At 45.6% G+C, this 12478-nt stretch overlaps 1 protein-coding gene across 1 annotated transcript in view; it reads left to right on the forward strand.

Moving 5' to 3' along the window:
• The window catches only part of TRIP4 (thyroid hormone receptor interactor 4), a 560825-nt gene that overhangs the window by 168528 nt on the left and 379819 nt on the right, over nt 1-12478 (forward strand). Inside the window, exon 7 of the mRNA XM_086959220.1 lies at nt 5980-6195. Coding sequence (XP_086815346.1) covers nt 5980-6195 — 216 coding nt within the window. The remainder of the gene's footprint in view (nt 1-5979; nt 6196-12478) is intronic.

Below are 12478 nucleotides of genomic sequence, written 5' to 3' on the forward strand. Positions count from 1 at the left end.
ACCCGCCATCTTTGCACGCCATACACTCGGATGCAACAACTCCTTCTGATTTCTAACATGCTCTATCTCATAGTGATCGGTCAACAATGAAAACATGTTCACATATTTATCTGCCCAAATTCTTTCTTTCACATCCATCGGGATATGTTGAACTACCTTTTCCCTCCTTGAGGGTAACGATCCCTCCCCCGCCATTGGCAACGGCTGCTTACCCGAACAAGTAGCTGTGACTGTTGTCGCTGCTGTTCCAACGCTCGATACTGGTTGTTCCATGGGAACCTGCGGGGAAACAAGAGGACAAGGTGCCTTCGCAGCATCTTTCGATTGCCGCAACTGCTTCCTTATCGACCTGGCCTCCTCGGCCGTGGCCCCCCCGTTGTCCCTGCCCAACCATGCCGCCAACTGGGCAGCCAATTCAGGAGGCATATCCCCCTCGTTAACAGGTGTGACCACAACAGGGATCGGTTTTCCCGCGTTCGGGTCGGAACTGGGGCCTCGACCGGACTGACCGGGCTCGCTGGAAGTGATTCGGGAACCGGAGCCTCCCCTCCTGCCGCCCTATTCCTGGCCCTTTTACCCCTCCCGGTAGGGACTACTCCCGGCAATGCTGGTCCGATTACTTTTTTCGGTCTACCCGTACCATTCATTGCCGCCATCTGCTTCTTCATGTTCGCCATGTCCTTTACCAGCATACGAAGCATCTGTTCGGTCCCAACCTTCTTTCCAGGCATCGTTCACGGATATTCGACTCGAGGTCCTGGATCAAAGCTTCGAAATCGCTGAAAGAAGAAACACAAAATTACAAGTTCTCAAAATTGGCTCTTGGTTCCGTCTCGGGCTCACGTGCAACGAAGAGGTGCAGCTTCCAAGCACAGGAACAAGAGGATGCTTCTTTGGATTGTCACTCCTTTTATTCTTCTTTGGGAGGGCGTGGACCCTCCTCCGACCGCCTACGGGGCGTGGCCGACGGTGTAGGTGTCTAGGACAACCCCTCTTGGGCAGGAAAAGGCGCGCCCCGGCTACGCCGCTTCGGGCATACCAGCCGTGACACGCCTCCCGCCCAAAATGGTTTCCCGGGGGGATCGGGGCACCCGACCATACGTTCGGGGGGACCGAGTGGTCGCCCCTTTCCATGAGAATCCTCATTACATGTAGGTCCACAGGCTATATTTTCGAATTTGGTTGTCTTTCGTGAGTCCAATTTTCCCAAGGATCTGTACTAAAATAGAAACGGTGAACGAAACCCAAGTAGTAAGTGTCTAAGTGGTCCACAACAAACGTCAGGTACCTTTGGACCTTGGTAAATCCAATCGTACACCCTAACAAGTGTGGTGTGCTGAAGTAAATTGGTGTCCGCTCCTAAAGGTAGATCTCAGCGATTGTGTTCAAAATGTGAACCTGCTGCTTGCCATATCAAGAATTGCCACAACTGGAACTGCAATCTTATGTGTAACAACAGCAGAACCTATATGAACTGAAGTGATACGGTTGCAATAAATTGCATTGTCTGCAAAGATCGAGGTTCCGAAACTGGAGTTTTTCTTTTGTTTCCCCAAGAAACACAAGAAATAACAATCTCTCTTGTTGGCCAACACTTCAGATTGATCCTTGCCTGTTGCAATTTTCATGAAAGGAATGTCTACCCATCATGGTTCTGCATTTGGATCTGTACCAACATTTTAACGGTCCTTTTGTGGATTACGGTGTTAATTATAATCTTGCTGTGGTGGATGGGCACTATTTTGCTGAAAGCTTAATACCATCTCCTACGCTTCATGAATTGCATACACATTCTTCTTCTCACTGAGGTAAAAGGAACTGCCATGTTAACATTACTGTATACCCGTTAATTGATGAGGTTCCTTATAAAAATGTTGTGTACAGAAACATTTCAAACTCCTTATGTTTCAAGCAGCTCATTCACTCCAGATCTTTTTGCAAGTACATTGCAAATAAATTATGTCAACCAACTTAAGACTGACTTGAATTGAATTGTGTGCTTCATTGCACAAATAATAACCATAATTCGATGCAGAAAATCATCAGGAGCTGTTCTGTTTCCATCATTATGAACATCAAAACATTCATCGATTTAGCAGCCCGAAAGAAGTATGAAACTTAACACAGTAAGCGCATTGTGGTAAACTCTCCCTCCCCTCAACCCTTTGAACCCACACAATTACCAGTTCTAAAAGCTTTCAGGAAAGGGTTTTTTATTTTAACAGTGATGACGGATCTAACTCATCTACATTTTATTATTTTCAAAAACCTGCAAAGCTTCGAAAGGAATTTAAATTACTGGTCATTGATTTATTTATTTAACACAGTCCATTCATTTTTTTTTTAGAACAAGGTTTCCATATTGTACGGGAAACGTTAATGAAAAATATATTTGGGAACAACATTTTGGCAAATTCAGGGCTCGGACTACTTGTTCAGAGCATGCATGATTCTTGGAGAAAGTGTTTTTAAATAAGACTATGCAGCAAACAACTTGCATGAGCTTTGCATCTCTAAAAGATTTAAAAAACACACTAATTGCTAAAATTAGTGTGACACACTTTACAGACTGGAAATGGAAAGAAAACATCACTGATAGTGATTTGGATGAAATGGTGCAGAATGGCACATACCGTTTTGCATGGTTTGCGTCAGATGGTTTAGCCTCGTGGCCAACAAATACTGATTTGTATGTACAGGGTTCTGTCCTAAGTGACTGTCCATTAGCAAATATACACTAGGTATCACACATATTGGCCTATGGCTGTCGTTACTTATACTATAAGGGAAGTTGTTCGAAAGATAGATATTCCAATGTAGATTGAGTGCTGTAAAGTAACATATGCCAAGGTTTAGTGAAGATGTGGATTATTTTCTATTAGGATCCATCCAGTGAAAATATGCAGTTTATAGCTATCATAACTAATGCGGCTATAAAAAAAAGAACAGGCATATTCTGAAAGAGTACCTACAGAGAGAATTAGGAAAGCAGATCTGAAAAAAATGCAAACCACGTTCAAAGTTATTGAAAATGTTTCAGACTCTTTCAAAACATCTACCCAATCTCAACTATCAGCTCCTCCTCTTTAAATATTTTTGCAGGAAGATTTAAATTATTTGCAACATGGGCAAGCTCAGATAGAGATAACTACTTTTTCTGTGTTATGTGGCTCCAGCATAGAGTTATTTATTTGCCTATTGTTGGCTTTCATTTCCCGGATTGTCAGAAACATACCGAAAGTGTGGATAGCACATTTATACAGCATACATAGAATTTTCCTTTTGATTAGCGTTGTTGAACTAAAGACAATCTTGCTTTCATTAGCACATCTTCATGCATTAATTCTTTAGAAAACTAACTTCTTTGTCATTCTGTCACTATACACACCTGTTGTAATTCTTTGAAGCCTGGTCTTGATTGTAAAGGCTTCATAATACCTGCTGTTTCCATTCCTTCTTAGCACATGCTATAAAAAAAAGATCCTTTGTAATTCGAATACATGATTGAAGTTGCAGGTTGTCCCAGGGCTTTGTATATTTTTTAACAGTTCACAAAATAGTAAAATGTTGCAGTATTATATTTCATTACCCCCGTTGAACGTTTCTAAAAATGCTTCGTGGTAAAAGGTAGATGTGTAAATATGTGCTGTGGAAACTAAACAAACCTATGGCAGTTCTCACTCAGAAAGAGGTACCTTTTAACCACTGTGGCCGAGGCGCTGGCTCTTCAAACCGCCCATTCTGCAACTGAGATTCAGCAACATTTACAAACTAAGTTTCCAACACGTTATTCTGATCTACCTCACACTATGTTCAACATTTCAAACACGACTAGCATCAGTTAAGTTTTCAAAATCATATCTGGCTTGTTAAAAGACTTTAAAATTATTTTTGGATACACCCCTTCCTTTTTTGGTTGTTTTCAGACTTGTTTGGTGGAATATTACATACCTTTCGCATCATGGTATGCACAAATGTTATTTTCTTACATTTCAGATCTTCTGTTAGAAGTGAGACTTGAAATACACTATTTTCTCCAACTTCAACGCTGCACGTTTAAAAGTTTCCATCAGTTTTCGTAATAATACGAACTCAGAAAAAAAGAGAAAGACAATTATAAGCTGCTGCTGTTTGTGAGTGTAGCTGTCTTAGGAAAGATTTTTACGTCCAACCGCTTTTGGCTTAAAGTTTGGTATTTACATCACTGCCGCATATTCAAATTAGGCACAAATGGTTTTTGTGTGGCTTTTTTATTTATCAGTGCTCATAGATATATATATATATATATATATATATATATATATATGTTTATACACATAAATGCATTAGAATTGTTGCTCTATCATTTCGTGAATTACATATTTTTTGGGTTTTCAGGTTGTATACCCTGAATTGTATTTCATAAATTCATTTGAGTGCACCTTTCTCATTTATAAACGCATGCTGCATTTATTATCGTTTGAACATGTATAACATAGGACGTTTACTTTATTTTAGTTTAATAGTGCATCAGTTATTCATATGTATGTATTCACATGATTTATAGTGCCTGGTAGAATTACGTGAAGGCGCAACAAGATTCATTTGTTAATTCTTGCATTAAGCATACCTGTTTGTGAGGCCTGCCCTTTTCAGAGTAATCAAACAAGAGCCATAGTGAAAGCAGGTTGCTGCAAAGAGTGGGGAAATCCCTTCTCTGGCTTGTTCACGTGAGATATAGAAAACTTGGACAAATGAACACATAACTTTTAAATCTAAAAGGTACAGATTAGTATTGAGTAGGTCTGTAATCAAAGCACTTAACAAAATCCTAGATGGCTAGGGATGTGTAATAAAATATGAATGGTTTGAATTTTGGGTTCTACCCTCCTACTAATTTTTTTGCCTAGTTTCTAATAATCATGGCAATAATTCCTACATTATTTGTAAGAAAATAGTGCATAATAAATATGTCTGTTGTAAAATACCAATACTTTGCCTGTGTACCAAATTCGGGTTTCAAGGATGTATTCTGCATTTTCGACCTTTGATGGAAATATAGAGAAATGCTTGTCTGACTCCTAATACCCTTCATTGTATGAGCACAATTTTAGATCCAGACCTGACCTACATTTAACATTATGAAAAAAATATATTGAAAGCTGCGTACACACAAATGTACTAATGAGAATTGCCAACACTGGACCAGCATGAGTTTTTATAAGAAATTGTTTCTATGCAGTATTCCTTGGTGGACCAGGAAACTGTGCTGCCTGTCAAAGGCTAGACATCCTTGTTCTTTAGTATAGCTTCTGTCACTGGAAAATAAATCATGTTGGCAACAAAACCTAATTGGATTTAGCACTGCTCTTGATCATTGATGTCAATTTCTTTGCATGAGATAGCCTTGAGGAGCACTGTCGATAAGCTAAAGACAAGAACACCTGTGAATAAAAGGTATTCAAAATAATTAAATTCATACATACTAAATAGTGTAACTGAATGTCATGTAACCCGTGGCTAAGCCAGTTTACCCACATATTATGCTGCCTTCTTAGACCCGAGTTTTGCTGGCTAAAACCCAACATGAATTCCCACTGTGAGTAGCATGTACTTTGCTATTTCTTTTTTTGCTGCCCGTCAGATTTACACTAAATGTACCTTGACCTTAGCAACTGGATTACGTCATGTTTATTTTACTGAAACATTCTGGGCCAGTTCTAAGCATAGTCCATTGCCCTGAGATTTCTCCACAAGCTCCACTTGATTACATACTTCTTAACACAGGTGTCTACTATTACAGAGTTTGACAACATCATCTAATTTAATGGGTTCTAGAGGACAGGGATAGAGTGAGTTTTAAGAACAAAAATCTTTTATGTATGTAGTACTGCCCAGGTGTAAGCTTTATTGCACCAACTATTCGTAAGTTTAGGTGAAAGACAAAGATCTTCCAGCTAGAATTTTTACCTTCTTATTTATTTTCTAACCTACTTACAGTGCCCGTCGAACCCAGGTCATTGATGACGAGTCAGATTACTTTGCCACGGACTCCAACCAGTGGCTTTCCAAGCAGGAGCGGGAAGCACTGCGCAAGAAGGAGAAGGAGCTGCAGGATATTCGCCACGCCTCCCGGTTGTCCCGAAAGATCACTTTTGACTTTGCTGGTCGGCAAATTGTGGATGAGCAGGATAATCTGGCTGATTATCACCGCAAGTAAGTAAAATAAGAGGTGTGATTAAACGTTTCCTGGGAGCAGACTGATTAGTCAGTCAAATTGTGCATTGGTGTAGTACATGAACCTCAAATACCCATATTATGAAATCTTTTATTCAATTCACAAACAAAAACGCATGCAAAAATCAAGGTTTTAATCAAAAAGTTTGAATGTTTCAAAATATAGTTTATTAGTATATGATTTCCATGCATGCCTGGACTCCATGGGACTGTAAACCACGTTAAGAATCACTTGTCTAGGGGGTAGCATGGCAGAGTAAGACATGCTTTTGCCGAGCATCGGCAGAAAGCACTATCCGACGATTAAACAGGCGACCCGCAGGCCCAGAGGACATTTACTTCTACTCCCTGAAAGTCGAATAGTGCTCTGCTATCGGCAGAAACTGATTTGAGGTCTCTAAAGACTGCTGTCAGCCGGATCACAAAATGAGCTGGTGAGCGTGACCGCACTCAAAATGGCGCCGAGGATGAGCTGAACTGGCCCGGAGCGCCTTCGGGCTCGGTGCGGGCCGTGGAGTTGCGGCCACCCGGGGACCAGCGTCAGGAGATGTATCGACCTCAGTACCCCTCCTGGGCTAGCTGCCGTTGCGCTGTGTGAGGCGCTTGCGAGTGGGTCCACGAGGCTCAGAATGCCATTGAGGGCCAGGACCCCCTACCCTCTCCTTTGGGAGTGCACGGGAAGATCACTGAAGATCAGGGACGTGGGGTAACTGTACCGGACACCCGCAGTACCAAGGCGTGCTCGTCGACCCAGAGTGCTCCAGGAGACGAGGGGGCACTGTTCTGCCTGAAGGAGAAGCCTGGGAGAAGTGGAACCCCGGGTGCTGGGGCGCTACGGCACAGCATCCGTGCAGAGGAAGTGAGGCGCCTGGGTGCTCGGGGACACAAAGGTGGCGTTGGAAGGCCTGAGATTCGAAGCGACCCGGGGAAAGGTTTCGGGAGGTACACCGACCTCCGCACCCCCCACCCCTGCAGCAGACACCTCTATGCCACGGGAGCTGTAATGCTGTCAAACCAGGTGGTACTTCTGGCTCTGAGGTACCGCGCCGGCGACGTGGCTGCGGCGGGCTAAGCGACCCCCGGGTGAGCTGAAACGGGGGGTGCTGTCCTGCCTAGTGGTGGGGGATTGCGACACAGCGGATGTGCGGTGGGAGCAGGGCCTTGGGTGACTGCAAGCGGACAGGAAGCACCTCACGCCGTGAAGAAGCCCATCTGCGATGCTGGTTAGCCTGACTGAGGCCTGACTCAAGGTGTGCCCGCGATGTTGGCGCATATACGAAGGGGAGCCTGGGAGTTCAGAGGGAGGCTGGAGACAGGTGCGGAGTGCCTCTTCCTCCACCAACCCCCCCCCCCCCCCCCCCCCCCCCCCCCCATCTGCAGCGGGATAGCGGGATAGCATAGTACAATCCCTGCCGGTCCAATTGAGGGGACTAGCCACAAGAACTCTTGGGTCCGTCACGTTAGCTGAAAGGACTATATCACCAGGGTGCCCGAGGAGGGCCTTGACGGTGCCAGATACATCTGGATAAGTGGGCTGAGCACCCTGTCATGGGTATCCGTGGGATGGAGACCGAGAGTTGAGTCCCTGCCCCCCCCTGATCGATCCATTTTCTGTTTGGACCCACTTTCCCTCCCTGTCCCACTCATAAGCGACGCTCCAACACGATCCCATTCAGCGATATTAAACATGGGCAAGGACAGAGACCCAAAACCACAGCGCCAGGGGAAAATGTACTGTTCTACGAAGGTCATCACCCCCCCCTCCAGAGGAACGAACTGCCGCCTGTTACGAAACCGACACTCTTCTGCAGGCGATCCACTCCTCCAGGATTGCACTCAAGGGAAAAATAGGTGCAGTGGGCACAAAGGTGACGCTCCTGCGACAGGATCTGTGGAACTTGGCAGCCAGGCTAACAGAGTCAGAGAATAGATTGGAATAGATTGGAAGAGGCGGAGGATACACTACAAGATTTGCGTAAGGGTATGACAGACTTGCAATCATCACATAAAGATTTACAGTGGCGTGTAGACGATGCGGACAACAGGGCATGCCACAATAACCTCCACTTTGTGGGCTTTAGAGAAGGAATTGAGGGATCAAACATGACAGAGTTTCTTCATGCTTGGCTCCTGCGCATATTTCCGAAGGACAAATTCTCCACCTGCTTTTTTCCTAGAAAGAACCCACAGGGCGTTGATGGCCCGACCACCTGTAGGAGCACAGCCACGGCCTGTCATAGCTTGCTTTTAAAATTTTCTTGACAGGGACATTAGGAAAGTTAGGAAGCTCGGGGAGATCCAACATGAAAATGCACGCATAATGATCTTCGCTGACTACAGCAGAGAGGTGCAGAAACAGAGACTCCCCTTTGACTCTGTGAATGCAAAACTGCGAGATCATACGATCCAATACATGCTACTCTTCCTTGCAAAACTGAAAGTGATGTTCCTAGGACGATCTCATTTCTTCCAGACACGGGAAGATGCATGGCCTATGCTGGAACGGCCGGAGATACCAATGCGTCGCAATCAGTTATCAGCGGGAGATGCCTGGCGGTCCCCGGGCCCACAAAGATCGTTGAGACCCCGACAAGCTTGCAAGGACTGCCTTTCAGGAGGCAAAGATCGTTGAGACCCCGACAAGCTCGCAAAGACTGCCTTTCAGGAGGCAACCCCCTATGCACCAAGAGACACTGGCAGACCCCGAAGGCGCAGTGGCTGCTCACTAGACTCACCCTTTGGCGGGCTCCCGCACTCTGTCTTTCCAACCATCCTGACCTGGACACGCCTCTGAGCATGTGTCGGACCCATTTTTAATGGGGATTGGTATATGTATATGTATGTGTATATATATATATATATATATATATATATATATATATATATATATATATATATATATATATATATATATATATATATATATATATATATATATATATATATATATATATATATATACCAATCCCCATTAAAAATGGGTCCGACACATGCTCAGAGGCTTGAATTCAATTTATTAATCTCCAGTCTAAGGTCACACAGTCCTGTAAAATACGGGGAAACGCTGGGCAGACGCGTTTCAGCCTGACGGCTTTCCTCAGTGCCCGCTTCACTTGTCCTGTCAAATTCATTAGGGGCTTGTTTTTAAAGACTCCTGATGTGTTCGCTCATTGGAACAAACACTCTGGCCCGCCCTCAACGACTTCCAGCCTTGCCAGTCCTGCTCAGATCCATGTCTGCTTTTCCATGCTCCCTGTTAGTGGATGCTGGTACAGTGAGCAGCTCTCCCATACACCATGTGGTGTTCCAACGTCTGCTGGCCACAGAAAGCACTTCTCCCCCGGCGGTCTGAGCAAGGAGTAAAGATGACAGAATCAACACAAGCCTCTTCAAACAGCAATCAGCTGCTTCCTTTTTCCCCATGCGGCCTCGGACTCCGGTGAGTGTCTTTGACCTTCGGGGGGCGTCGCGCTGTGTCTTTCCTCACTCCACCAAACTGCACAGGCGTTGGGCGAAGCTCCAGATCAAAAGGGCGTGCCGGTCTAGCGGTGCCTGTGACCGCTTACACATACACACCAATCCCCATTAAAAATGGGTCCGACACATGCTCAGAGGCTTGAATTCAATTTATTACTCTCCAGGCTAAGGTCACACAGTCCTGTAAAATACGGTGAAACGCTGGGCAGACGCGTTTCAGCCTGACGGCTTTCCTCAGTGCCCGCTTCACTTGTCCTGTCAAATTCATTAGGGGCTTGTTTTTAAAGACTCCTGATGTGTTCGCTCATTGTAACAAACACTCTGGCCCGCCCTCAACGACTTCCAGCCTTGTCAGTCCTGCTCAGATCCATGTCGGCTTTTCCATGCTCCCTGTTAGTGGATGCTGGTACAGTAAGCAGCTCTCCAATACACCATGTGGTGTTCCAACGTCTGCTGGCCACAGAAAGCACTTCTCCCCCGGCGGTCTGAGCAAGGAGTAAAGATGACAGAATCAACACAAGCCTCTTCAAACAGCAATCAGCTGCTTCCTTTTTCCCCATGCGGCCTCGGACTCCGGTGAGTGTCTTTGACCTTTGGGGGGGCGTTGCGCTGTGTCTTTCCACACTCCACCAAACTGCAGAGGCATTGCGTGAAGCTCCAGATCAAAAGGGCGTGCCGGTCTAGCGGTGCCTGTGACCGCTTACACATACACACCAATCCCCATTAAAAATGGGTCCGACATGCTCAGAGACTTGCATTCAATTTATTACTCTCCAGGCTAAGGTCACACAATCCTGTAAAATACGGCGAAACGCTGGGCAGACGCGTTTCAGCCTGACGGCTTTCTTCAGTGCCCGCTTCACTTGCCCTGTCAATATAGAGATATATATATATATATATATATATATACATATATATATATATATATATATATACACACCACACACCGCACACACACACACACACTGCACACACACACACACACACACACCCCCATCACCACCCCCCAGCCATGGTACAACTAAATCAGCCTCCTGCAATCGCGCACCCACACAGACACCGCCGGCCCGACAACTAAGCCCCACTCACCTGGCTACAGGCTCCGTCACGCTCAGGACTCTGCCGCTCCTCCTTACATTTGCAACCACCGCGGGGCTCTCCCTCAGGCATGGGAGCCCAGCGTCACCACTGCTGCTCTCTGCCAGGCACTCCGTGGGTGCGGGCTTCACGCAGAAGGTGGAAGTCCCGCCCCACGACCAGCTTCACGCTGCCGAACTTCCGGTTTTCGGGCCGGCGGCGGTAGTTTACTAATGTGAAACAGGTGTATAAATTAAGGCAACTCACCATTGGTTATAGGGTGCTTTTCTTGTACCCCGAATAAGGGACAACCTTTGTCCTTAGAAGACCCCTCACTCACCAACCTAGTTGGTGACATGCTTCATCATCGGGGTCCCACCCAGACAGCCGAATACCATCTGGGTGTGCTGCGACACCTGACTACAGTGGAGCTGGTTTCCGTAATTTTTTATATGTGCAATTAACTTTAAGTGAGTGTGTATAAAAGTAGCCCAATACTACCCACTTGTGGATTTTATACCGGAGTGATTGGACAATGGTTAAAAAAAACAGTGGGACACCTATTGCCTGATTAGGTAGGCTATTGGTGTCGATAAAGACGTGTGCTAAGATGAAGAAAAAGTTCAAATGGTCTATATGTTTTAACCTATGTGTAATTGTAAGGTTTTCGTCAGGACCAGTGTGGGGGAATCTGGGTGGTGTACACACCCTAAGGTGTACCCTGCCCTCAATTCCTTCGTGTGGAAATCACAAAATCTGATTAGTTCAAAAGATGTTCTTCTCCTAGATTCTGGAAAAAGACCTGAAAAAAAATAAGGGGGGGGGGGGCATTTTGGGAGAATCAAGTAAACATTACAAGTGTGATATGCTACTTGCTTCTCTTTGCACCTTGTGTCAAAAACGCTCATGACTTATTCTCTCATGAGTGAAACACCCGTATCAGCTGTAACTCATGACTCTTCCCAGTCAGACGTGCTGAATACTGTGTGACTCAGAAGGCTCAAGGACCGCAGCGGGACCGTGCACAAAGTGATGGCGTGCTCATACATAATCCTGTTGCATTTTTCACAGTCAAACGTGCTGACAGCTATCCCAGACAAACTTGTTGTTTGTTCCAAAATGGTCCATGATTGGTCCGTGAAAATAATGGTAGCGTACTCACACATAATCCTGTTGTGTCACGGAATGTGAGTGTAGCGAGGTTACGTGCATTAACAACGCGCGGTATCTTGAACTTCATACACGCGATTGTGGTAAATAAAAACATAGCGTGCCAAATACTCAAAACACACATGACATACAGAACATAGAGTTACTCGGGCAAGGTTTCATGCTCAGAAAAGTGAAAATATACATATGTAGGCTTCTTACTTAAAGCGTTCGAATTACGGGCTTCATGGGTTCCGACCTGCCGTGGTGCAATCCACGATCTGAAAGGGTGGGGGGTGGTGGAAAAATCAGGAAATTAAAGCCCCTGGTAATGGTGTCGTAGGGTGCTAATCGAGTGAGGCAGGTCGCGGTATGGGCACTTACTTGCGAATGGTAGCACAGAAGCGGTGAGCCTGGACGGTCTCTGGCGGGAACCCGAAAGTGCGGGATGCCGCCCGGCGGTGTACAGATAAAGGGGGGTGGAGACTTCCCGTTATGCGGGCCCGCCCACGTCACGTGGGGCGTGGTTGCTATGGGAGCCGTGCATGGCGTCGTGGGC

The sequence above is a fragment of the Lissotriton vulgaris genome, chromosome 2_2, assembly GCF_964263255.1.
Source record: "Lissotriton vulgaris chromosome 2_2, aLisVul1.2, whole genome shotgun sequence".
In the NCBI taxonomy this organism is placed as follows: Eukaryota; Metazoa; Chordata; class Amphibia; order Caudata; family Salamandridae; genus Lissotriton; species Lissotriton vulgaris.